The following is a 24,910-nucleotide window of genomic DNA, read 5'->3' on the forward strand; positions in this document are numbered from 1 at the left end:
TTTCGAGCCCAATGTTTCTTCATCAGAATTATGAAACAGCTCCCTGATACACCTGGTTCTGCAATTGCAATTCTTGCTGTGAAATACACAGAATTACATGAAGGGGACATAAAGTGCCACACAATATACTTGTGGGCAACTTTAGAGCTCATGGAAGAAAAGGGACAGTATTAGCATGAATATAAAGTTGGTTGACTGATAGAAACTGGAGTTTAATGGTTAATGGATTGTTTTTTGGCTGGATGGCTAAGGTTTGTAATGGGATTTCCCAGGGTTAGTGCTAGACACTTGTTTTTCCTAATATAAGTCAATGATCTGGCCCTTGGAGCACAAGCACAATTTCAAAATTTGTGTACAGTACAAAGCATGGAGACATTATAAACTGTGAGGAGGGTAGCATGAAACATCAAAAGGATGTAGGTAGGCTGATAGTAGAATGGTAGGTGAAGATCAATTTAGAAAAATGTGAAATAACACATTTTGGTAGCAGCCACCTTCAAAAAACAACACATCATGAATTGTAAAGGGAATACCGGGCCAGAGGGTGTATTGAAAGGTATATGATTTTTCAAGCCAGTGGCATATGGGTGTTGGTTACTTTTGTGAAGATTGAAAAAGCAATAAGCTTATAAAGACCTCTGGAACCTTGAACTAATGTAGTATGTATCATAGGGCAAGTGGCTATAAAGCCCCTGCAGTGTTCATAGAAGATTATTCATACTGTCAGGTTGATGACAGGAGACTAAACATTGAAAGCTTGATTTTAGTTTAGAATAATGAAAGGTTGATTTTAGCTTAGAAAACTCAAAAACTGAAAGCTGTTAGGACAGTTTTGAAGGACATTTCACAGGATCAGAAGCAAGTATAGTTTTTCTCCTAGAAAGGAGTACAGGATAGTTTGTTTAGCTTATGAAACTTGTAGAAAAGTGTTTGGTTAGAAATTGACGGTGTATTAAGAGATTGAGAAAATCTAAGATTTCAGATTTGTGAATATTAATGTAAGATCTAACTCTTCACAGGATAGAACTGTGGAGAAGCAGTTAAATCAAACTTAAAGATTTGATGTAGACAGATATTTTCTCTGGATATGAATTGATATAAACTGATGGTATTGGGGAATTGATGAGAGTATTTTTATTGTGTGTTTTTAGAAAACACATATGTTTTTAACGCATATGTTTATGTAGCTATTTCACTTAATGATTTGTCTATAATGGTCCTGCCACATGCATTATCTCAAAATGAGAGCCTGTTGTGACATTAACCCATTCTATAATGCTTTCCGACTGATTGGAATATGGAGGGTCAGAAAATACAAATATATTTCAGCAATATGAAGATATCACTGGCATGCAGGGAGCAGTAAACACATTTTTCCCTGTAAGGGACAAATCAGTTAAAATTAGGAAGGACTTTAATATGATTGGCAAGTGGAGATTTTCTGTGTTTGGGGAGTTAGTAAAAAAAGGACATTAATTGAAAACTATCATTGGAATCGAGGAATGATTTCTTTAGCCAGAAAGTTATTGGAGCATAGATAATTTTGCAGTAGGGAGAGACAATTGTGTCTTATACAGAGAAAATGGATAAGTATTTGAAGTGGAGAGAATTTTTTTGCAGTGCTGAGGCAATGGAATTACTTTTGGATTGCTTTAGTAGATTGCAGGCTCAGTCAGTGGGCTAAATTTTGGTTGTATCCAAAATTGTTTTACATACACAATACAATCTTGTGAAAGAACTTGGGATGATCCGTGGTCAAGTATGTAATTTAAAATTGTGAACATTTCTTATGGTTTTCTGCCTGAACCAAATGGCACTTGAAGCCTTTTCAGGAGCTCCTTAAGATTAACAAGGGATGACCATAGAATAATTACATACATTTGAAACAAAACACTTTCAGCAACTAAAGTTTTGATTGACTTGCAGTATACCATACCTTCAGCCTTTTTATTTATTGCAGTTAAGTAAATATTTTTTTTTTCTTAGGTTAATGAAGGCAGTCTAAACTATAATAGTAGCAATGTTACCATCGCAAGTACCAGTACTACTAACACACTGCATGAGAAGTCATCTGAGGACCAACATTGCCATGCTTATGATGTCCCTCAGTCTATGGAGTCCAATATACCTGCATCATTAGAAGACAATATACTTAGGAAGCATTCAAGTGACTGGCTTGAGGACCATATAGACACCACAGTTCTGAAGGACGATCGGAATGATTTTGCAGAACAAGTTTCTGATTTATCTTCACCTGATCATATTTTATGCCAATCATCATTACTATCTGAGCAGCATGATTCTGTCAAGGCAGAAAGTCCTTCCACAAGCATCATCTGTAAGCAAAGGTAAATTTGATTGCAACTAGTTCTAAAATTTGATTGGTCCAAAGTAAGTTTCAAAAGTGCAGATAACTGCTGATGGAATGCTGTTGGATTCTGTTGTTATTTGTGTATTTTGGCATATTTGTATCTCAAGGAAAATGGTAATGAGAAGAAATGATAAAAAGAGCAATTATATAACAATGGTATTTGTATACAGCAGAGTTATAAAAACCGTTCAGTAACCTTTCACTGTCTTTGCCTCAATGCCATTGATTTCTACTTGTTTGTTCTCTATAATTATTTCTCTGCCTGTATTATTTTTATACGAATAGTTTTAAATAGAACTACTTTCTATCATAATTTAAAAGTCACACAACACTGGGTTATAGTCCGACAGGAGACCTGGAGACACTAGTCCTGTTGGACTATAATCTGGTGTTGTGTGATTTTTAACTTTGTCCACCCCAGTCCACATCGGCACCTCCAAATTATTCTGTCATAAGAATTTTTTTAGTTTAATGTCATATGGGGGCATTTGTGTTCAAATGGGTTTTTCTACTCCCACTTGATGGTAAGATGTTCTGAATCACATTTCAGTCATTAGGTAGAATAGGTAGGATAGGGAGTGAAGTAAAACAATAAGGATATTGAAGCAGACAAGAAGATAAGCAGATTGTGTGTTTGATCAAAGGATAATAAAGTAACAGACAGATAAGTCTTTGTAAAATTAATTTGTAAGAAGATGTTATGCCAATTCAAAGGGCATGACAGGATGTGCTGGATCTTAGGGGGGAGTTTTAGCTACTAATCCCCCACCACTACAGATTTTACAGTTGAGTATTCCACATTTGGGGATGTCACAGGTGTCAGCCCACCCGAAGTGTAATTGGCTTATCTGGTTCTGGGAGAATCACCTTCATGATCATGGTCACTCCTCTGAAAAGTGGATAGATTAATTTTGGGAAACTGCTTGTTAATTTAGTTTCCCATGCACCCGTGGTAATATGAGATCATGACAATTTAAGTTACCAGTGTTCATTAACATATATTTAGTCCACATTTCCTAGTGAACTGTGGGAATTAGGTAGAAACCAGATGCCAGTATCCAGAGATTAAGCCAGTCTGTTTTTACTTGTATGGATTCTGATGACAGAGGAAGGAGTATGTGGAGGAGTAATGATGGGGAATGTGTGGGGATTGAGGCTGCTCTTATTGTAGTGAAGGTGGAGAGTACAAAGAAAGCCCAGGGCAGTGAAGGCCTGGCTCATCCTTTTCGGGCCTTGGAGATCACACCACCTGTACCTTGTCAACTCGTAAAGGAAGCTAAGAAATTATTTGGAGATCTTTCTATTTTTACAGCTTCTCCCCTAACTTCACTGACTTCTCGAAGCTTATTTTCTTTTTGAGACCCTCTGCTCTACCGTCAACCCCTTTTACATCCTAATCTACTTGTTTCCTTTGCACACATCTTTTTATTCATTCAGGGGATCTGGAATTTTTACTTTGGCCAGCACTTATTGCTGATCCTTAATTGCCCTTGAGAAGATGGTGATGAATTGAAATCTTGAACTGTTGCCACCAAGTTCATGTAGGTACACTCACCTACTGTTAAGGAGGGAGTTTCAGGATTTTGAGCCAGCGACACTGAAGGAATAGTGATATTGTTTGCAATTTTGGAGCTAGGTCTTGGTCCTCCACTTTTTTTCATGGATTTGGGCCAGTTTTCAAATGTGTCCTGGTTCACAGCATCTGAGAAGTGATCCATAAATTGCATGAGGAAAAGTTGAAGAGATTAAATTCCAAATGACATTCTCAGTTCCCTGCCTGCACCCCCAACCCCAACCCACACCATGCCATTACAAAGTATTTCCCCATCTACACCCCCTGGCTCCCTCACTCTAAGCAATTGCATTTCTGTGTCATTTGCCCACTGTATGTTATTTGGCACAATGAAAGTTACGATGTTTAAAAGGGTCTTTTAAAAATAAGCAACCATTCATTCATTACTTTCCATTTACTACAAGCCAATAGGAGTGTTAATCATCCATATCCTTTACAGTATTTAAAGCAGGAACTGCAAGAATGTGAACCACCTTAAACTTGTAAATGAACATCGTGCAGAACTGGAGCTGTCAAACAATGTTTTCACTGTTTTAATACTCCAGTGGAAACCCTGGCTCTCAAACTAGAATGCATAATGAGACTGGGCCATGCTAAGTCTTATTTAACGCTGTGGACAGACTTCAGGACACATACTGATATAAAATTATCATTGTATGTTTATTGAATACATTAGTTTTTTAATAAAATAACCTTTCATTGATCAAAAATAATCAATATATTGAAATTTCTTCAAAGTAATCTCCAGTGATAACATACGTGAATAGTTTGATAATAAATACTAAATACAATAGAATTACAAGGTGGAAAATAGAAACTGGAAGCTCATCATGATAATGATATGTTATATGACTGATTTTCAACCTAACTCAAAAGTATAATAATAGCCCTCATGCTTATGTCAGCTGACAAAGTGAAATAGCAAGCACTGATTTTTTTTAAAAATCAGTGATTTTTTCACAATTATTTGACATCTTGACTGTTGATTGGCAGCTTTGATATATCCAAGGAGTTTATGAACTTTTAATACACAATTCCAAAGGCCACCTGATCTCTTTCACAGGGTATCTGACAGTTCACCCAGGCCTCAGTAATTCTAATTCAAATTTCTGCTATGTAGCATATTAGGCAGGAAACTTTCACGTCTTTATGCTGTCATGTCAGCAGCCAAGCCCGTCTTCTCCAAAAATACGGTTCCATCCTGACAGACAGACTTTACTTTCTTGAGGTCTTAATTACCATTCAACATCTGTCATCTACTTCATCATATGATCTCTTCCAGACTTGCCAGAACTATTTTCAAGGTACTCATTCAGTAGTAGCCAACTTCTGCTATCTGTTTAAATTCAATGCTCTTCCTGGTGTTGCTGCGTCTGTTCATCACAACTCAGTCTGCAATCAGCCTCAATGCCTGGCCGCACAAACAAACAAAGCTTGTTTGATCTGCTGTCTTTGTTCCCACAAGCAAAACAGTTTCAAAGAAAACAAGACATTCTTTAGCAACGTGTTCCAGTTCATGGCTCCAAACCAAAATTGAATAATCAATGTTTATTCCAATGTAAGAGAATTTTATTTCCTTAGACTGTCCTCATGTTGGAAAATAATTAAGTAAAATTCACAAACCCAGGCAAAATATTGAATGAAAATAATTAAAAGTTGATTTTGCATTTTTCAACATGTACTACAATGGTTACCATTTGCAGAGTTGTTAAGAATGGTAAGTAAAATGGTACTAGCTCATAGTTGCATGGGATAAAAGGGCACAACTATTGTCTAAGTATACATTGATCTTAATTGTTAAACACCACCTTGGATTGGTATCAATATTTTAAGTGAATTAGAAAGGAAAAATAATTACTTTGCAATATTTGTTTGTAGACTCCTTTTCACTAATTGTTTTTGCAGGTTCAGCTTTGATGGCATTGATGCAGATAGCGAAGGAGAAGAAGTTTCAGATAGGTCTCAGGGCTCATGCACTCCAAAATCTCCAAACTCTGTTGCATTATTTGCCAGCAGTGGAGATGAACTGGATTCTTTTGAGATTCACCAGGAAACTGAGATAACCATCAAGGAATCGCAATTGAGGCCTTCATCCAATGGTTTATTGCCAAAGGTACTAGAACAGACTTTATTAGTTAGGAGGAAAACCAATGCAATTGTGTAATCTGGGCAACATTGTAAGCAGATGTCCCAAGGGAGTATAATCTCTACTCCAGCTGGCAATGCAACCGCATGCTATTGGCAACTTCAGCTAAAGGTTTTGCGGCTAAATAATGCTGATTTATTTCTAGAAGGCTGTAACACATGACATCAATCAGGAACTTAAAATTAGCTGTTTGATCAAAACAGGAAGCCCTATTTTACACAGAAATGTCTTATATGCACATATGTTTGACTTTATTATGTTTTGCAAGATGGTAGCACTTTGAAGTTGGAGAGCAGACCAAAATAAAAGCAGTTAACTAACAGATTTTAAACTATTGTTCATGCCATTCCATCTGGCATTAAATTTATTCAACAGTCACAGGAAAAAGTCTTAGAATTATTCATTTTCAAAACAAATGTTGGATTTGGGCCCTTTAAAATTGGGCCCATTTAAATTGATAGTATCAGGGATGGCATGGTGGCTCAGTGGTTAGCACTGCTGCCTCAAGCACCAGGGGCCTGGGTTTGATTGCAGCCTCGGGCAATTGTCTGTGTGGAGTTTGCACGTTCTTCCCGTGTCTGCATGGGTTTCTTCCGGGTGCTCCGGTTTCCTCCCACAAACCAGAAATGTGCAGGTTAGGTGAGTTGGCAATGCTAAATTTTCCGTGGTGTTCAGGGATGTGTAGGTTAGTTGAATTAAGTTAGGGGCAAATCTAGTGTAGGGGAATGGGTCTGGGTGGGATACTCTTCGGAGGGTCGGTGTGGACATGTTGGGTCAAAGGGCCTGTTTCTACACTGTAAGGATTCTAAAACAAAATCCAGCTGTAAAACATTTAACTCTCCTATAATGAATGTTCCAGCAACAAGTGTGGACTAGAAACGGTCTGTGATTGAAGGAGCAGCTTTTTACGCTTTTACACATTGGGCAACATTTTCTCATTGGTCACTCCCATGATTAAATTTGCCTGGCAATTTTGAAGGTTTCTGGGATGAAATTTCACACTGTCTGCTATAGTTTGAACGCTGGTGGTATATGTGTCAAGACCGTTCACAATCTTGTGTGTCTCAAAAGATTCATATTCATTCTTCTAAAATTCGGAGACAGACACAAATTACTCAACCTCACATCAACTTTCTCACTCAAGATACCAACCTAGTTAACCTTTTTTATACAGACTCCGATACAAGTATATCATTCCTTAAGTGTGTAAGTTAAACATTTTCACACAATTCCATGAATTCTCTCATTAAAAGCAAGTACAATTGTTACTTCATGTCTTTATTCCTGTAGTCAAAAGCAATGTAATTAAAGCCAACATGCTATTTTTTTTAAATTGCTTGTTCTATCTGCATACTCTGTGTTTTTTGTACAAGTACACCCAAGGTCTCTGAGCTCTCCACTTGGTCAGCTGAATGTGGTCTCAATACCGAAGAGGTTTGACGTCATCCAAGACAAAGTAACAACTTGACTGGTACTCCATAAACCACATTAAACATTCACTTGTTCCACCACTGATGCACAATGACTGCAGTGTCTACCATCTATAAGTTGCAATGCAGAAAATCACCAAGACTGCTTTGACAGTACTTTACAAATCAACAACCTCTGCCACCTAGATGGTCAGTAGATGTGTGGGACACTACCACATGCAAATTTCCCTGCAAACCACAAGTCCATCCTGACTTGAAAATATATAATCCCTTCTCAGTCATAGTCATAGAGTCATATAGCAGGGAAAAATGTACATCCACAAACTCCATCAACAAATACATCGACCTGGACCCAATATACCAACCACTACAGCGGACAGCTGAAACTGACAACCGGAAGCGGCAGGGACAGACCACTATAAACACCGGAGGAAACATCAAAGAAGCGCTTTGCAGGAGTCTCCCAAGCACTGATGATGTCGCCTAGCCAGGGGACGAAACGTTTGCAACAAAAACTTCCAGCTCGGCGAACAGAACCACAACAACAAGCACCCGAGCTACAAATCTTCGCACAAACTTTGAGTCCCACCTGCCTGCGCTTGGCCTATATCTCTCCAAACCTTTCCTATTCATGACCTCATTCAAAGGTCTTTTAAATGTTGTAACTGCACCTGCATCCACCACTTTCTCTGGCAGTTCATTTCACACACGAACCACCCTCTATGTAAAAAGAAAGTTGCCCTTTATGTCCTTTTTAAATCGTTCTCTTCTCACCTTAAAAATATGCCCCCTCGTTTTAAACTCATACACCTTGGGAAAAGACCCCTGCCATTCACCTTATCTATACTCCTCATGATTTTATACACCTCAATAAGGTCACCCATCAACCTTCAACGCTCCAGTGAAAAAAGTGCCAGTTTTTCCAGTTTTTATATCTCAAACTCTGCGTTACTGGTAACATCCTGGTAAATCTTTTCTAAACTCTCTCCAGTTTAATAATATCTGTCCAACAACAGGGTGACCAGAACTGCACACATTACTCTTGAAGAAGCCCCACCAATGTCCTGTACAACCTCTACATAACCCAGTATTTCCAACAAAACTCATCTCCAAACTCCAAGATCTAGGACTCTTCTCTACCCTGTGCAACTTTATGAGTTTGTCGATTTAATAATTTTGCTTGCTTCAAAGAAAATGCACAGTTTCTCTTTTTGGAGTTTTGGTATTAAGTAATGCTTAAAATAGCTTCTGCCACACTTGTGTGCGTTGTCAAGAAAATCATCCTTTTCCATTAGTGAAATGAAAGCTAGTTTATTATGTTTACACTTGAAATAAAAATATCTTGTATTGGATCTAGAATGTAATATTTTATATGGTTTCCATTTGTTCTTGAAAGGAGTCTGAAGATACTGGAATTCGGCTGAGATCATACTCCCTTTCCTCTCCTAAAGTCTCTCAAAGCAAATCTCGATTCATAAGGGATTTTGGCATGTTTGATTCTACAAATGAAGGTTTGTTTCAACAGAAGAGCAAAATAACTTTGAGTAGTAAAATTTTGATTTTGCTTAAAAAAAAGACTAAATATATGTCATTAGTTAAAAATGATATCTACTTTGTCATCATATGGAAAGCATCACCATTTTAGTTTATCTACAGTATAAATTTGCTTTCATGACTGGATTATTACATTATAAAACTGCCTGAATGAGCACTGTCCTTTTTAAATACATTCTTAGTACTGTGACCGATTTTAGCTTAACACTAGGACATGAAATATGCAGATAAATGAGCTGTTACAGTAGTGTGCTACCCCAGATTGTTTTCCTGTCAAATCTGAACTTGGTTTTCCAAGTTCTTTGCATTCCTAAATGGACGTTATCTCCCACCCAGTATACAAACTTACCCCGTTTAAAGGAGAAGGTTTAAAATGGATATTTATGTCTTGTGGTATCCTCCTATCAGCTGATTCACATTGCCATTTGTTGTTTGTCAGAATGTTGCAGGATGATATATCAGCAAAGGCAATGAGAATCTATAAATTATTAATTAGTGAGGCTCCTTTCTTCATTGAACTTTAGCATGCACAAAAATTATTTTAATTCAATATTTATGAGATTTAGAGTAACCAGATTTGTAATACCTTATTACTAGACATAAATAAGCCTCAAAACACATTTCTTATCTGTACTACCCTAAGTTGGATTATTATTGATTTATTTACTAATTATATTGGAGTTGACTCTATCTCCATTCTCAACATGGTGATGAATACAGTGTGCTTGTTTACTTCACAGTATCTGTAACATACACAGTGAGGGCTCCTCATGAGACATCATTGACACATCTAAACTTTTGTAGATAGCCAGAAAGCTATTAACAGACGCAAAAGATTAAGTTGAATGCACTACATTATTTATAAAACAGGTAAAATATAATAAAAATGAGTAAGGTGATACTGAAATGCAAAAATGTGCATTAACCATCCTAATTTCATTTGTGATCTATAGTTTTCCCTCTTACTTATCCATTATGCTATACATACAGATGATATATTGTAGAACTAGAGATTAGGCGTATCAATGAATGAACACCCAAATAGATGTTGTTCTTTTGGTCATTATGATGAGTCTGTCCCTGCTCTGTAGATGGTGTTTTCAGCAGTGGACGATCCCTTCTTCAAGCACTGTCACTGTCTAAATCAGTTTCTCTGCTACACCATGGTAGTAAGTACCACTCATAATCAGATAATGCTGTCACAATTCTGCATGAAAGTGCATTTGCTACCCTTTTATGTCTCTGTGTCTTGTTGCTAAATGGACAATTTTTAATTCAATGTTGCTTGAATTGGAATCAAACCAATTGATTGCAGTGTGGTGTTAAATTGTCTCTGTATATGTTTTGTAAAACTTGGTGTTTGCTATTACTTGATTAGTTTTATGTAAACTAATGTTAAAATTTAGAAAACGCTTGGAAATAACAAGTGATAAATCCTCTTCATAACTATGTGGTAGGTAATACAAGTTGCACTGAAAACGAGCACTTCAGACTACATAATGTGTAGAATTTTCCAGTAATGTGCTCAGCAGTGTGAATGAAATAAGCCAGGGCATGCATCCCATTTTAAGTCATCTGCCCAACAATTCCTTGCCCTGACTTTTGTCATCCAGTAGGCTCTTGAGTAGCTGTCTTCATCTGCAATTAAATGTTTATTTCATTTTCATTAGTTTGCATGTATATCGTCCTCTCCTATTACCTTGCTTTATTTCAAACTAGTATTCTGACCAAACTACTTCTTTACTGATAATGTCTTCAATAGGATCACCTTTAGGATCAAGTTTATTTTTATTCAGTTTTGTGACTGGGGATTCAACCTGTAAATGTTTCTCTATTGCTCTGGAGTTTGAAGGTACCTCCAGTGCCTTGATAACCAAAACTAAAAACAGTCTTACCAGAGCATGACAGATACTGGGGCATGAAAATGGCATGAATGCATGCCTCGTAACTTTCAATGTAAGCATTAAAAATATTCCCGTTTCTCTTGCTGAAGTTTAATGATGGGAATGGCAAGTTAATTTCATTGTATTACAACAATTTCCTTCATGAGAAATATTGCATCATTATCTAGCATGTAATAACTACTGCATTGGTGCCATCTTGATTCCAGGTGATTGCTAAAATTATTTTTTATAATGTAATGAAAATTTGCTATTCTGTTGTTGCTGATAGTGACTCCTATATTTTAATAGGATCTTTGCAAAGATGCCATCAAGTAACATGATGGCAAAGATGGCCTGTCAAGTGGTGTTGGTGTGATGTGATCCTGATTAATATTAGACTTTTGTTAGAGAGCTGATCTCAATCATACTTGTAGTAGGTAGCTGCTAAGTAAAAACCAGGGGCCCAGCTTTAACTGCTTTTCCTTGGCTTATATTGTGTTGGGATGAATACATTTAATATAATGTGATTCACAAAGTCTCTCTGACCTTCCTGCTTTCTCACAGTGTCCAAATATTAGTATGTTCTTTCTTTTTGGAGCACACAGGCAGGAAGGAAGTGCAGATGCAGATCAGGTCCAATTATATCAATTATACCATTGGAATTAAATTAACAATTTCAATGTGAGAACTGAGCTGAGTGGGAGTGGGATCATGGATCAAAGGTGGATCAAGAGATAAGTCGTAAAATTTTATTCTAGGTATCTGTGTGAGGTATGAAGAGTCCTGAGCAAGTCCCGGGCCTCTCTTGTACTAGGCTACTCCCTTCATGATCTATGTGAAATCCAGCCACCCTCCTGTTCTCAACGCTCCCAGTAGTGGTGAGCCCTTCTTTCTAAATCCTTACCTAACACCCGTCCTCCCCTCACAAGCTACTGGGGACTGTTCTTGCTGCCAGACGCACAATCCCATGTGCCAGGTAGTGGATCCAGCTGGTTGTGAGACAAGGCTTTGCGCGTATTTATTCAATGAAGCCTCTTCGTTCAGATTAGCAAGGCCTCTACTTCCGTGAATTGCAGTTTCACATCTTCCTTCCCTTGTTCCCCCTTTCCCCTCCTCGCTCCCATGAAGATGACAGCCTATGGTGGGAATTTTCCTGGCCCTGTGGAAGCAGAGAAACTGGGAGACTTGCAGACATCCCCATTGGGATTGCTGCATGATGTTGCCCTGCCTCCAGGTGCATTTCCAATGGGATGTCATGGAACTGGGCAATCAATCTGGGCCACAGTTTCTGATGCCAATGGAACTTTCTAGCCGTTGTATGATTCCTTTTCAGAGGCTGGCAGTGGGCTGCCTTTTGATAGGAGCTCAGGGTCAGCAGAGTCAGTCTATTTGCAATACCTCACCTGCAAGTCAAACCCATGGCCAAAATCATTCCTACATTGGGAATCCACCCTCCACACTGAGCACCCCTACAGCTCTGGACCTTTATTTCTAAATAATCCAAGATAGCGTCTATTTTGAGGCACCCAGTGCTTAACGACATTACCTCAACAGCACCCGGCTCTTCCAGTGGAGCTGCTGGCAGACCAGCACTGCAGGCTGTCTCACTGGGTCTCCCTCACAATTGTCCCACCCACTGTTCTTAAATGGATAGAAGGCTTGGAAAATGGCAATGAGGAGTCTGCTTCACAAGAGGTTCTGTTGCCAGATGTACTGCTAGAAAATATGCATTTGGATCTGAGTTTGGTCCTGAGAACAGAGTCTCCATAACCATAGGAAATTTCCTTGTGTAGTTGCTCATGTGAAATGATGGAAATTCATGAGGAATTATTCACTGGGTTTTACACATGTCCTGAAGGACCATGAGTAACATGGATGACCAAGGGTAGATTGGTTCTCTGTTTGTTTGTTCTCTGCCATTGGCATTGTTTGCTGTGGAAAGCTGAAGATGAGATAAGTCAATTTCTGCAGATGTTGAGAGTTTACTATATTGTGCTATTTCAGTTAAGAATGATTGTCACTCCTATTGTTACTAATGGATTTTGATGAGAGTAGTGAGCACAAGATTTTGCAATGAATGCGATGAACAAATGGAAAGGAACATAAAACAGGAATAGGCCATTAAACCCCTTGACCCTGTTCTGCCATTTATGATTATGGCTGATCTTTGGCCTAACTCCACATAACTGCCTTTGACCTATATCCCTTAATATGTTTGCTTAACACAAATTTATTTCTCAGTGAAGTTTACTGTTTCATCAGCAGTTCCCCAATGGCAAAGTATCCTGATCACGTGGAACTTCTGAAGCAATGATCATTATGAGCCCACTTCTCATAAAAATGTATATGAAATGAAGATGGTAACTCAGGTGATCTCAGTTGTGAAATTTTAGCAACTAGTGTTGTCATAAATGCCTTACTTTAGTGACAAGCTGATTGACAGGCAATGAGTGCTTGGTTGGGACAAATGTTCACTTGTTCTGATTTCCAGCATAGAGTCAAGTTCTCAGCTGAATTGATGTCACTTCTCAAACAAAGTGGTTCAATCCTTAGTCATTATCTCCACACACTGAAAATTAAGAAGATGTTGTATTTTGATGTTTTGCAGCTGAAGTAAAATATTTGAAGTCAGCATGAACAGTGACAGCAGCAGAATATAGCAAAGGAGAGTGAACCTGGGGTTGAACAACAGCAGCAGGATAAATACCTAAGGACTGGGGTCAGTCAGGCTGAACCTGGGAATAAACAGTGGCAGCAAGATAAATACCAGGATAAATAATAGAGATTTGGTTAAGAGCAGGACAAGATTGGCAGCTTAATATTCTTGGATTTAAATGTTTCTGGCATGATAGACTGGGATATAAAAGAGGTGATGGAATTGCACTGCTGATTAAGAAGAACGTCATTGCTAAACTGAGGGAGGACATCTTGGAGCGAGACCATATGGGTAGAGTTCAAGTTACTAGGAAGAGTGCAGTCACTTCGGGATTGTACTATAGGCATCCCAACAGCCAGCGGGTGATAAAGGAGCAGATACTTCAAAAGACTATTGAAAAATGTGAAAACAACAGGCCTGTAGTAATGATTTTAATTTCCTCTGTATTGACTGGGACTCGCTAAGTGCAAGAGGTTTGGTATGGGAGGACATTTGTTAAGTGTGTCCAGGACAATATATAAATAGTCCAACTTGTGAATGGGTCATGCTAGAGCTGGTATTGAGGAATGAGCCTGGCCAGGCGATCAATGTTTGAGTGAGGAGCATTTCTTAGTAGAATTTGGTTGTAAATTTCTTGATTTTCTGAATCCTTTCAAATCTGATCACTTGACTTCCGGCATAATTTCTGTCTATCCCAGATAAGTATGGTGACATCTGCTTTGAAGACTCACAAGACACAAGTCTCCTTTCATTATACTAATGCCTGATGCTATAGATTTTTGTGGTCTCAGTCCAATTTTTATTAGATGTGGCCCACAGTACAACTTTGCACTAATGCTATTAAAATAAAAGGTGTGCTTTTGAGACTATGACACCAGTTTGGAGCCAAATAGAGGGAGGTTTAGCGTGTTGGAGGTCCATGGGAGTGTGAGCTGCTGAGGCTTTTGTGCTAGATCTGGAAAGTATTATAATTTTCTGGAATAAATAAAGTTTATTCTAATACCACGAAGTGCCTTTTTTTTAGAAAAGGCTGCATGCTAGAGTTTGAACATGGGGATACAAATTATATGTTCAATTTCAAATGTCTAAACAAGACTTGTGTTGTCTTGTTAGAAGCTTCTTTTGAAAGATATCTCATGAGTTCAGTTAAAGCTAGTTACTTCAAGGCAAATTTATTTTTCTAATTTTACTTTGTGTTGTAAACTTTTCTATATTGCTTTGTTTCAGAACAGCGAACTTTCAGCCTGCCTGAGCATCCGAAAGAAAAAAGGTACAGTAAAGTATAACACATATTAGCCTTGCTGGAGTTCAGTAATTGATCTCGTCCAGCGTAGTGAAGATACCAACTCTCAACTGCCTCTGGAGATGTTCAGAATCTAGATTGTAATACTTACAGGACTTCTGCAATAATGGAGAAGGCAGCCTACTCTGTGATTGTTGCACCTGAATCAGAAGCATGTTCAGAGTACTCTGCTGTGCATGACACACCAAAACAAGTAGCGGTAATGATCATAAGCTTATTGCTTAAATTCTAGTATAAACTTTAGTGGCATTTATCAACATGAGAAGACATCATGTTATAAGCTGTATAACAATTGGTGTTCATGACCTTCTTTCACTTCGATTATAAAGAATAAAACCAGAATGGAAAATGTTTCTGGGAGGTCTAGTGGAATGCTCCTTGAAAATTGAAAATTTTGCTTTAAACTTATTCACTCCTGGTTAACTTTAAGAACTGTGTTAGTTCACAATTGATACATTATGCAATTAGAAAAGGAAAAACAAAATGTTGTGCATTTCAGCAGAACAAACAGGATGTCATTTTCCAAATATTTGCTATAATAGTGAATCATCTCTGTCCAAATACTATGCTGTCCTCAGTCACAAAGGCATTTGAACTTCTCTCACCTAATTCAGCATTACTCTTTCAACTTTACAGAGTGGAATCTTATGAGCAACTGAAATATATAGGCTATAATGAGACATGTGACAGAATTGGATGAGGCAGTCATCTTAATATTAAGATCCTCTGGCGGCAGCTTCTCTGCTTTGCTCAAGCAGCATGGCGAGATTCTTGCCAGGGAGCGTCAAATTCTCAGTGGTTGCTCTTTATTGCTTGTTAATAGCCCAACCCCTCAGAAAGCCAGTGGCCCAGGACATTGGTCCCTTACCTGCGTGATGTGGATGTGAGTTCCTCAGCAGCTTCCCATCCGAATGTTCCTTTGCCGATTGAGCCCATTAGTGTTTTGACATTGCCATTGATGGAGGGGCCCAGTGGGTCAGCATTGCCAGTCGTTTCCTTATGCCCTGAATGGTCTATTCCTCTAAAGTCAAGGAGGTCTCCTCTGGGGGATATGCTGCCTTTTGCTGGAAGACACAAAAGGCAGAAGGCATCACGACCAGTCATAAGAAGTAGTGGCCAATTTAGTGCACTGACTGCTCAGAGACTGTCAGTGTTTCAGTGCTACTACAAAAAGTACTTAATTAGTTGCCGGGACATTGGTGTCTCTGTATCCTTGCAGAAGCTGTCCCAATCCTCTGCAACCAGCGCATGTGTCCTCTTCTTGTAGAGAGTAAGGACTCTGTCATTCAGAATCCCACCCCTAATTAGAGAGTCATAGAGAGGTACAGCACGGAAACAGACCCTTCGCTCCAACTCGTCTATGCCAACCCAGTCTAGTCCCACCTGCCAGCACCCGGCCCATATCGCTCCAAACCCTTCCTATTCATATACCCATCCAGATGCCTTTCGAATGTTGCAATTGTACCAGCCTCCACCACTTCCTCCAGCAACTCATTCCATACACATAACCACCCTTTGTGTGAAATGATTGTCCCTTAAGTCTCTTTTATATCTTTACCCTCTCACCCTAAACCTATGCCCTCTAGTTCTGGACTCCCCCACCCCAGGGAAGCAACATTGTCTATTTATCCCATCCATTCCCCCCATGATTTTATAAACCTCCATAAGGTTACCCCGCAGCCTCCAACACTCCAGGGAAGCAGTCCTAGCCTATTCAGCTTCTTCTGATAGCTGAAATCTTCCAACCCTGGCAAAATCCTTGTAAGTCTTTTCTGAACCTTTTCAGGTTTCACAACATCCCTCCGATAGGAAGGAGTGTAGAATTGCACGCAATATTCCACAAGTGGTCGAACCAATGTCCTGTACAGCCGCAACATGACTTCCCAACTCCTATACTCAATACTCTGACCAATAAAGGAAAGTTTACCAAACATCGCCTTCACTATCCTACCTACCTGTTACCCCACTTTCAAGGAACTATGAACCTGCACTCCAAGGTCTCTTTATTCAGCAACACTGTTACCATTAAGTGTATAATCCATGCTAAGATTTGCTTTCCCAAAACGCAGCCTCTCGCATTTATCTGAGTTAAACTCCATCTGCCATTTCTAAGCCCATTGGCCCATCTGATCAAGATCACATTGTAATCTGAGGTAACCTTCTTCACTGTCCACTACACCTCCAATCTGCAAACTTACTAACTATACCTCTTATGCTCACATCCAAATCATTTATATAAATACCAAAATGTAGTGGACCTAGCACCCATCCTTGTGGCACTCCACTGGTCACAGGCCTCCAGTCTGAAAAACAACCCTCTACCACCACCCTCTGTCTTCTACCTTTGAGCCAGTTCTGTATCCAAATGGCTAGTCATCCTTGTATTCCATTTGATCTAACCTTGCTAATCAGTCTCCCATGGGGAACCTTGTCGAACGCCTTACTGAAGTCAATATAGATCACATCCACTGTCTGCCCTCATCAATCCTCTTTGTCACTTCTTCAAAAAACTCAATCAGCCTTTTTGAGACATGATTTCCCAAACACAAAGCCATGTTGACTATTCCCTAACCAGTCCTTGCCTTTCCAAATACATGTACATCTTGTCCCTCAGGATTCCTTTCAACAGCTTGTCCACCACCAACATCAGGCTCACTGGTCTATAGTTCCTTGGCTTGTCCTTATCATCCTTCATAAACAGTGGCACCACGTTAGCCAACCTCCAGTCTTCCGGCACCTCACCTGTGACTATCGATGCACATATCTCAGCACGGAGCCCAACAATCACTTCTCTAGCTTCCCACAGCGTTCTAGGGTACACTTGATCAGGTCCTGGAGATTTATCCACTTTTATGCATTTCAAGACATCCAGCACTTCCTCCTCTGTGATATGGACATTTTTCAAGATGTCACCATCTATTTCCCTACATTCAATATCTTCCATGTCCTTTTCCACAGTAAACACTGATGCAAAATATTTGTTTTGTATCTCCCTCATCTCCTGTGGCTCCACACAAAGGCCGCCTTGCTGATCTTTGAGGGGCCCTGTTCTCTCCCGAGCTACCCTTTTGTCCTTAATGAATTCGTAAAAACCCTTTGGATGCTCCTTAACTCTATTTGCCAAAGCTATCTCATGTCCCGTTTTTTCCCTCCTGATTTCCCTCTTGAGAATGCTCCTACTGCCTTTATACTCTTCTAAGGATTCACTCTATCTCCGCTGTCTATACCTGACATATCCTTCCTTCTTTTTCTTAACCAAACCCTCAATTTCTTTAGTCATCCAGCATTCCCTATAACTACCAGCCTTTCCTTTCACCTTAACAGGAATATACTGTCTCTGGACTCTCGTTATCTCATTTCTGAAGGCTTCCCATTTTCCAGCCATCCCTTTATCTGCGAACATCTGCCCCCAATCAGCCTTTGAAAGTTCTTGCCTAATACCGTCAAAATTAGCCTTTCTCCAATTTAGAACTTTTAGATCTGTTCTATCCTTTTCCATCACTATTTTAAATCTAATAGAATTATGGTTGCTAGCCCCAAAGTGTTCTCCCACTGACACCTCAGTCACCTGCCCTGCCTTATTTCCCAAGAGTAGGTCAAGTTTTGCACCTTCTCAAGTAGGTACATCCACATACTGAATCAGAAAATTTTCTTGTACACTCTTAACAAATTCCTCTCCATCTAAACCCTTAACACTATGGCAGTCCCAGTCTATGTTTGGAAAGTTAAAATTCCCTACCATAACCACCCTATTATTCTTACAGATAACTGAGATCTCCTTACAAATTTGTTTCTGAATTTCCCTCTGACTATTAGGGGTCTATAATACAATCCCAATAAGATGACCATCCCTGTCTTATTTCTCAGTTCAACCCAAATAACCTCCCTGGATATATTGCTGGGAATATCTTCCCTCAGTACAGCTGTAATGCTATGCCTTATCAAAATTGCCACTCCCCCTCCTCTTTTGCCTCCCTTTCTCCCCTTCCTCTAGTGTTTGTATCCTGGAACATTAAGCGGCTAGTCTTGTCAATCCCTGAGCCACGTTTCTGTAATTGCTATGATACCCCAGTCCCATGTTTCTAACCATGCCCTGAGTTCACCTGCCTTGCCTGTTAGGCCTCTTGCATTGAAATAAATGCAGTTTGTTGTGATGAAGATGAAAAATATTTTCAGGAGTATTTGGACAAGCTTAGTGAATGGAAAAGAACATTATAGATGAATTATAATGTGGTAAAAAGTGAGGTTATCCACTTTGGCAGGAAGAAAAGATGTGCAGTTTTTCTTAAATGATCAGTATAGAAAGTGTCTTTGTTAGTAAGTCACTGAAGGCTAATACTCAGGTGCAATAAGCTATTAGGAATGTTAATGAAATATTCACCTTTATTACAAGGTGATTTAAGAACAGAAGCAGTAAAGTCTTGTGTCAGTTGTATAGGAGCTTGATTTGATGGCACCTGTACTGTGTGCAGTTTTGGTTTCCTTGTCTGAGCAAAGATTTAATTGCGATAGAGTGAGTGCAACAAAGGTTCATCAGACTTATTCCAAATTTGGATGGACTGCGCTTTGAAAGGGGATTGGACAAATTGAGTATGTATTCTCTAGAGTTTTGAAAAATGAGGAATGGTGTCATTTGAACCTACACAGTATTTAAAGGGATAAATGCAGATAAGATGTTTCCCAGTTTTGGGAATCTAGTTTGGTATCACAACATAAAAAATAAGGTAGATATCATTTTGCGCTGGCATGAAAGGAAATATTTTTATTTGAAGGCGGGGTGTATCCTTGGACTTATCTACATCGAAACTCAAAAGCAAAATACTGTAGATGCTGAAAATCTGTAGCAAACACAGAAAATGCTGAAGAAACTCAATACGTTTGGCAGCATCTGTGAACAGAGAAAACGAGGAAAACATTTTGAGTACAGTATGACTCTTCTTCAGAACTTAATGGGGTTGGAAAGTGTATTTATACTTTTGACAGAATAGAAAGAGAGTCAAAGGGAACAGGTGTTGTCGAGGCCCTGGAGGGCAGAAATCAGGCAGTTGGACTGTGAAGTTATGGAATTCAATATTGATACTTATGGACAGTAAAGTGCCTAAGTGGAAACTAAGGTGTAGACCAGGTTGTTACAGATGGAATGATACCTGCAGAATACTGACATTAGAGTGGATGGGGAGATGTGTTTGGTGTTGGCATCCTTCTGGAAGTGGTGGACGATGAGCAAAGACTAGTGAGGTGTGAAATGAGGACGAGGGAAACCCTATACAGCTGTTCTGTGAGGGAGTGAGGGCAGAAATGCAGGAGATATGTTGGACATGGCTGAGGACCTTGTCAACCACAGGAGGAGGGTGGGTTGAGGAAAAAGGACAAGGTGAGAAATGACACACACCAGGTTGTAGTCCAACAGGTTTATTTGAAATCACAAGCTTTCGAATGCTGCCCCTTCGTAAGATGAAGTGAAGAGAGGCATATAAGCACAGAATTTATAGCGGACAGACTAAAGGTCATACAAATGGTGTGAGTGGAATGTCGACAGGTATGTCTCTGCAGTTGATCAAAAGTGTCAGACAGTGTGAGTAGAGTGTCAACAGCTGAATAACAAGTGAAGGGATGTAATTGGATTAAATGAGGCAGAGAGATAATTACAAAGAATTAAAAATTAGATGGTGCTGGAGACAAACCAAATGGCTGGAATAACATGATAGGTATAAGTGTCACATGCTGAGGATCTAATCAAAGTAACAAGTAATCTGAAACTATACAAACTATTTATGGAGCAAGATCATAACAAGCTATCAAGGTGATGGTGTCAAAACAAGACAGAAAGGAAGACTTTGCAGATGCAGAACAGTATGGTGGGGTTGCATGTAGCGCAACACAAACCCAAGATGACGGTTGAGACTGTCTTCATGGGTATTTCTGCTTGTCATTTCTGAGTTGTTATGTTTCTTGAATGCTGCCTTGGAGGACACTTATCCAAAAGTTCAGAGGCTGAATGTCCTTGACCGCTGAAGTGTTCCCCGCCTGGGAGGGAACATTTTTGTCTGGCGATTGTTGTATCATATCCATTCATCTGCTGTTGTAGCGTCTATTTGGTCTCACCAATATACCATGCCTCGAGGCACCCTTGCCTGCAGCTCATGAGATAGACAACATTTGCCGAGTCACATGGATATCTGTCATGTAGGTAGTGGGTGGTGTTCCCACGTGATGGTAATTTCCATGACGATAATCTGGCATGTCTTGCAGAGGTTTCCATGGCAGGGTTGTGTGGTGTTGTGGTTGTTGTTGTCCTGAAGGCTAGGTAATTGCTGTGAACGATGCACTGTTTAAGGTTTGGCGATTGAAAGCCAGAAGGGATGATCTTGATGAGATGTTTGTTACCATTGATGACATGTTGAAGGCAGAGGAGAACATGGTATAGTTTCTCCACTCTGGGGAGGTACTGGACGATGAAGGGCACTCTATCAGCCATGTCCAGTGTTTGTCTTCTGAGGAGGTCATTGTGGTTTTTCGTTGTAGCGTGTCGGAATTGGCGATCAAGTGTGTATTCCATTCTTACGAGGGACAACATCGACCCTAACTCTGTTCCAGCTTTTCCTTCCTCACCTCAAATTCTAGTTCTCAGCTTTTGTTGCTCCTTCTCTTGCCTCCCTTCACATCCATTCCCCATTCCATTTGGTTTGCTCCATTCTCTCTTTATGCATTTTGCTCAATTTCTAACATGCTACTTGTTCCATTGAATTTTGCCTGTTTCTCTTAAGTTCTGACTAAGCCTTGGATTGACCTGGCTTTCCTTCCTGTTTCAAATCATGCCTGTTCCAAGGAAACATTAGTGGCTAATAAATTAGACTGGCCTCTTTGTATTGCTTCCCAAACTAATCCCCTGAACTATCACCACTAACCTCAAGTAGGAACTGCCATATTATATGTATTTGGCACAATGTGAGAATATGAATATAGAAATATTTGAATACACAAATATACATACAAATGCATATGTAAATTAAGAACAGTTGAGGCAATTTGGCCTCTTGAGCATGCTCCGTCATTCAGTAGGATTGTGGTGGATCCACTTGTGGCCCAACTTCCCATTTCTTTCTATCTCTGATAGCCTTGACTTCCTTTGCTAGTCCTCCCTTCCACCAAACAGAAAGGGGGTTCCCTGGACTCATGACCACCTGAGAACAAAGATTTTTCATTTTCCTCTTAAAAGGAAGAGCTCTTATTTTCAATTACATCCCTTCATCCTATTCTGTTCCATAAGTAGAAACTTCTTCCAGCAGCCCATCCTGTCAAGAACCCTCAGAACTCTGTTTCAAAAAGATCGCTTCTCATGCTTTTAACCTCCAACAGATGCTGGCCCAAGCTGTCCAACCTCTCCTCATAAATGACTCCCTTATCTCAGGAATCAGTCATGTGAACCTTCTTAGAACTGAGGAACTAGACCTGTCTGCTCTAGGCTCTTAAGAAGTATCAATATGGTGACTGGGCTCTCAAACCAATTAACACAAATCCACATACGTAAATCTCAAATCTCAAGACATTTCTTTTGTTATCATTCAATAAGGAAGATGGTTGTTAAATATGGTGCTCTGAGCAACTATTCTTCTAGGATAGGTCAGTGTGCAACTCCCAAGGACATGACTTTAATGCTGTGTTGACAGTACTGGGAGAGAATGAGTGCTCAATTGATGTCAATGGCTGTCAATGTGTTTCAAGATTATAAAACATGAAAAGGCCAAGCAGACCATGAATTCCACTTCTTCAACAGAACTTTTCAGTTACACTTTTCATGGCACTAAAGTTTCAATCATGAATTTCAAGGAAGGCTGTTAAGATTTGTTGATCTCTGTGACACATATTTTCCCTTTCCTGACATCATTTTAACTCTGATGATAGCTTCAAAATGATCTCTAATCATCCAGCAACAGCAATGTTATTTAACCAGGTAAGTAACAAATTACAGTGACACTTTGTCATACACAAGCAAACATATGGTCCATTTTAAATTCAATTTATAGAAAGTGAAGGAAGTGATTGGGGGACACAAGCGATTAAGATAGAAGCCGTGCTATAATAAAATAATGGCACATTATGCCATTAAACATCTAATTACACCTCATTCCATTAGGCATTGCCTTCTTGAGGGCTTTGCAATAAAATTGGTTACATAAAAAGACAAGTTTTCATCAGTTTACTGATTATAACCCGATTGCTGTTTGGGAGGACAGTAACAGTACAACCTACCATGAGGTGCTGCATCATTGACAACAACTCTTGTATTTCCATGTTTAACTGTGTATGTGCAGACTCGGAAATTGCTGTGAATTTCAGGATAGCAATGACCATGAATGTTGATAGTTTTGCCATCATTTCTGCCACAAGACACTAGTTTCTTAATCCCGTGAGGACTCTGTAACCCAGATCCTAAGCAAGATATAATCACCCATTCGTGCTCAGAGACTTGCATTGGTTCCAAGTCCAGGAAAGTCACAGTTTTTTCAATGTAGTCTTTCACATGATGTGGGCATTGCTGGATGGGTCAGCTTTTGTTGCTTATTCCTATCTGTCCTTGAGAAAGTAGAGGTGATTCCATATGATGTTGGTGTGCCTACAGTGCTGTGAGGACGGGAATTTAAAGGTTCATCATATTCAAATCCCTCGATGACCTGCTACTCCCTATTTCTATAACCATCTCCAGTCCTACAACTTTTCAAGACCCTTGTGCTCTTCCAATTCCCTACATCTTTTGCTTCACCATCAATAGTCATGTGTTTCGTTCCTGGGCCCAAGGCTCTGGAATTCCTTCCCTAAACACTTTTAGCTCTTCATCATTCTAGTGCGCTCTTTCTCTTCTCTTAGATATTTCCTTAAAACCTACTTCTTTCACAGCTTTTGGCCCCCTGCCCAATATCTCTGTAACATGGTGTGAAATTTTGTCTCATGTTACTCTTATGAAGTGCCTTGGGCTGATTTACTACTTTCAATCAATACGAGTTGTTATTGTTATTGTAAAGTAGCCAAATTGAGATTGAGCATTGTTCAAACTGGTTTCTGAACTTTATTAGTTTCACCTGGAAATTGAGTAACAAAAAAATTCAGGTGAAATCAACTGTGAGCAAGTATTGGCTTCTTTTGATCAAACGTAAAATTGAATGTTCGTTATCATTTTCAACCTCTCCCCTTGCTGAGGTGTGGTGACTTTCAGGTTAAACCACCTGTTTCTCTGGCTCTCATGAGAAAGCAACCCTATGATCTGGTAAGACTATGACAACATTTAACAACTGTAGAATAAATCTGTAAGAAACAACAAGAAAAAACTTGTGAATAGAATGAACACTGACAATCATCCACTTATTGTAATGCTTAAGGAAACCAACATAGGTACTTATTAGCTGCCTTGTAGTGCCTCTGACTTGTTGAACCTTATATTTTGTTTACGGGTGCTAATGTTGTATATCAGGATAGACATCTTAAAACAGGGAAGCAGCGACTGATACTTAAGCAGACAACAATATCTTTCTAGGGTTTTGTTTAGTTTAATCCTTGTCCTTAATTTCATTTTATGGGTGAGGAGTATAATTCTAAGTATTCATCAGGTTTAACATTTTCCTGACCCCTTACATGCTGTGAGTGGATCCTCAGTGCACAGATACCAAGTGTCACTACATACTGAAGTTCGACCTGTCCTCACTGTTGCGAAGAATGGGTCTGGTCTTGTGTCCAAAGAACGTGCCAAGCAGCTGGACCATTCCATGTCACCTGTCACTCTTGGAAAAATTTGCAAAGGAAAACACCTTTGACCACATGTCTGTCAGGCAGCACGTGGTCAGCATGCAACATCCTTGAGACCCTTCAGGAAAAGGAAAGGGTGATCTGGTCAGGTAATTCACTGAGCAGACTGTCAAAGTCATTTGGCAGAATGCCTCATCACTAAAACTTTCCAACAAGCACCAAGACGTAGCTTGACTGGTGGCGAGAAGGGCAT

The 24,910-nt window shown here is 39.5% G+C and overlaps 1 protein-coding gene across 5 annotated transcripts in view; it reads left to right on the forward strand.

Moving 5' to 3' along the window:
• Nucleotides 1-24,910, forward strand: part of arhgef28a (Rho guanine nucleotide exchange factor 28a) — a 468,925-nt gene that overhangs the window by 231,639 nt on the left and 212,376 nt on the right. For 3 of the 5 annotated variants that reach the window (XM_043707577.2, XM_088000126.1, XM_088000136.1), the window contains 5 exons: nucleotides 1,987-2,348; nucleotides 5,850-6,057; nucleotides 8,917-9,031; nucleotides 10,166-10,243; nucleotides 14,841-14,883. In XM_043707577.2, the coding sequence (XP_043563512.2) occupies nucleotides 1,987-2,348; nucleotides 5,850-6,057; nucleotides 8,917-9,031; nucleotides 10,166-10,243; nucleotides 14,841-14,883 (806 nt within the window). The remainder of the gene's footprint in view (nucleotides 1-1,986; nucleotides 2,349-5,849; nucleotides 6,058-8,916; nucleotides 9,032-10,165; nucleotides 10,244-14,840; nucleotides 14,884-24,910) is intronic. The other 2 variants (XM_088000117.1, XM_088000130.1) reach the window with 1 other exon arrangement.

The sequence above is a fragment of the Chiloscyllium plagiosum genome, unplaced genomic scaffold, assembly GCF_037043375.1.
Source record: "Chiloscyllium plagiosum isolate Xiang-an unplaced genomic scaffold, Cpla_swu_hap1 HiC_scaffold_2, whole genome shotgun sequence".
In the NCBI taxonomy this organism is placed as follows: domain Eukaryota; kingdom Metazoa; phylum Chordata; class Chondrichthyes; order Orectolobiformes; family Hemiscylliidae; genus Chiloscyllium; species Chiloscyllium plagiosum.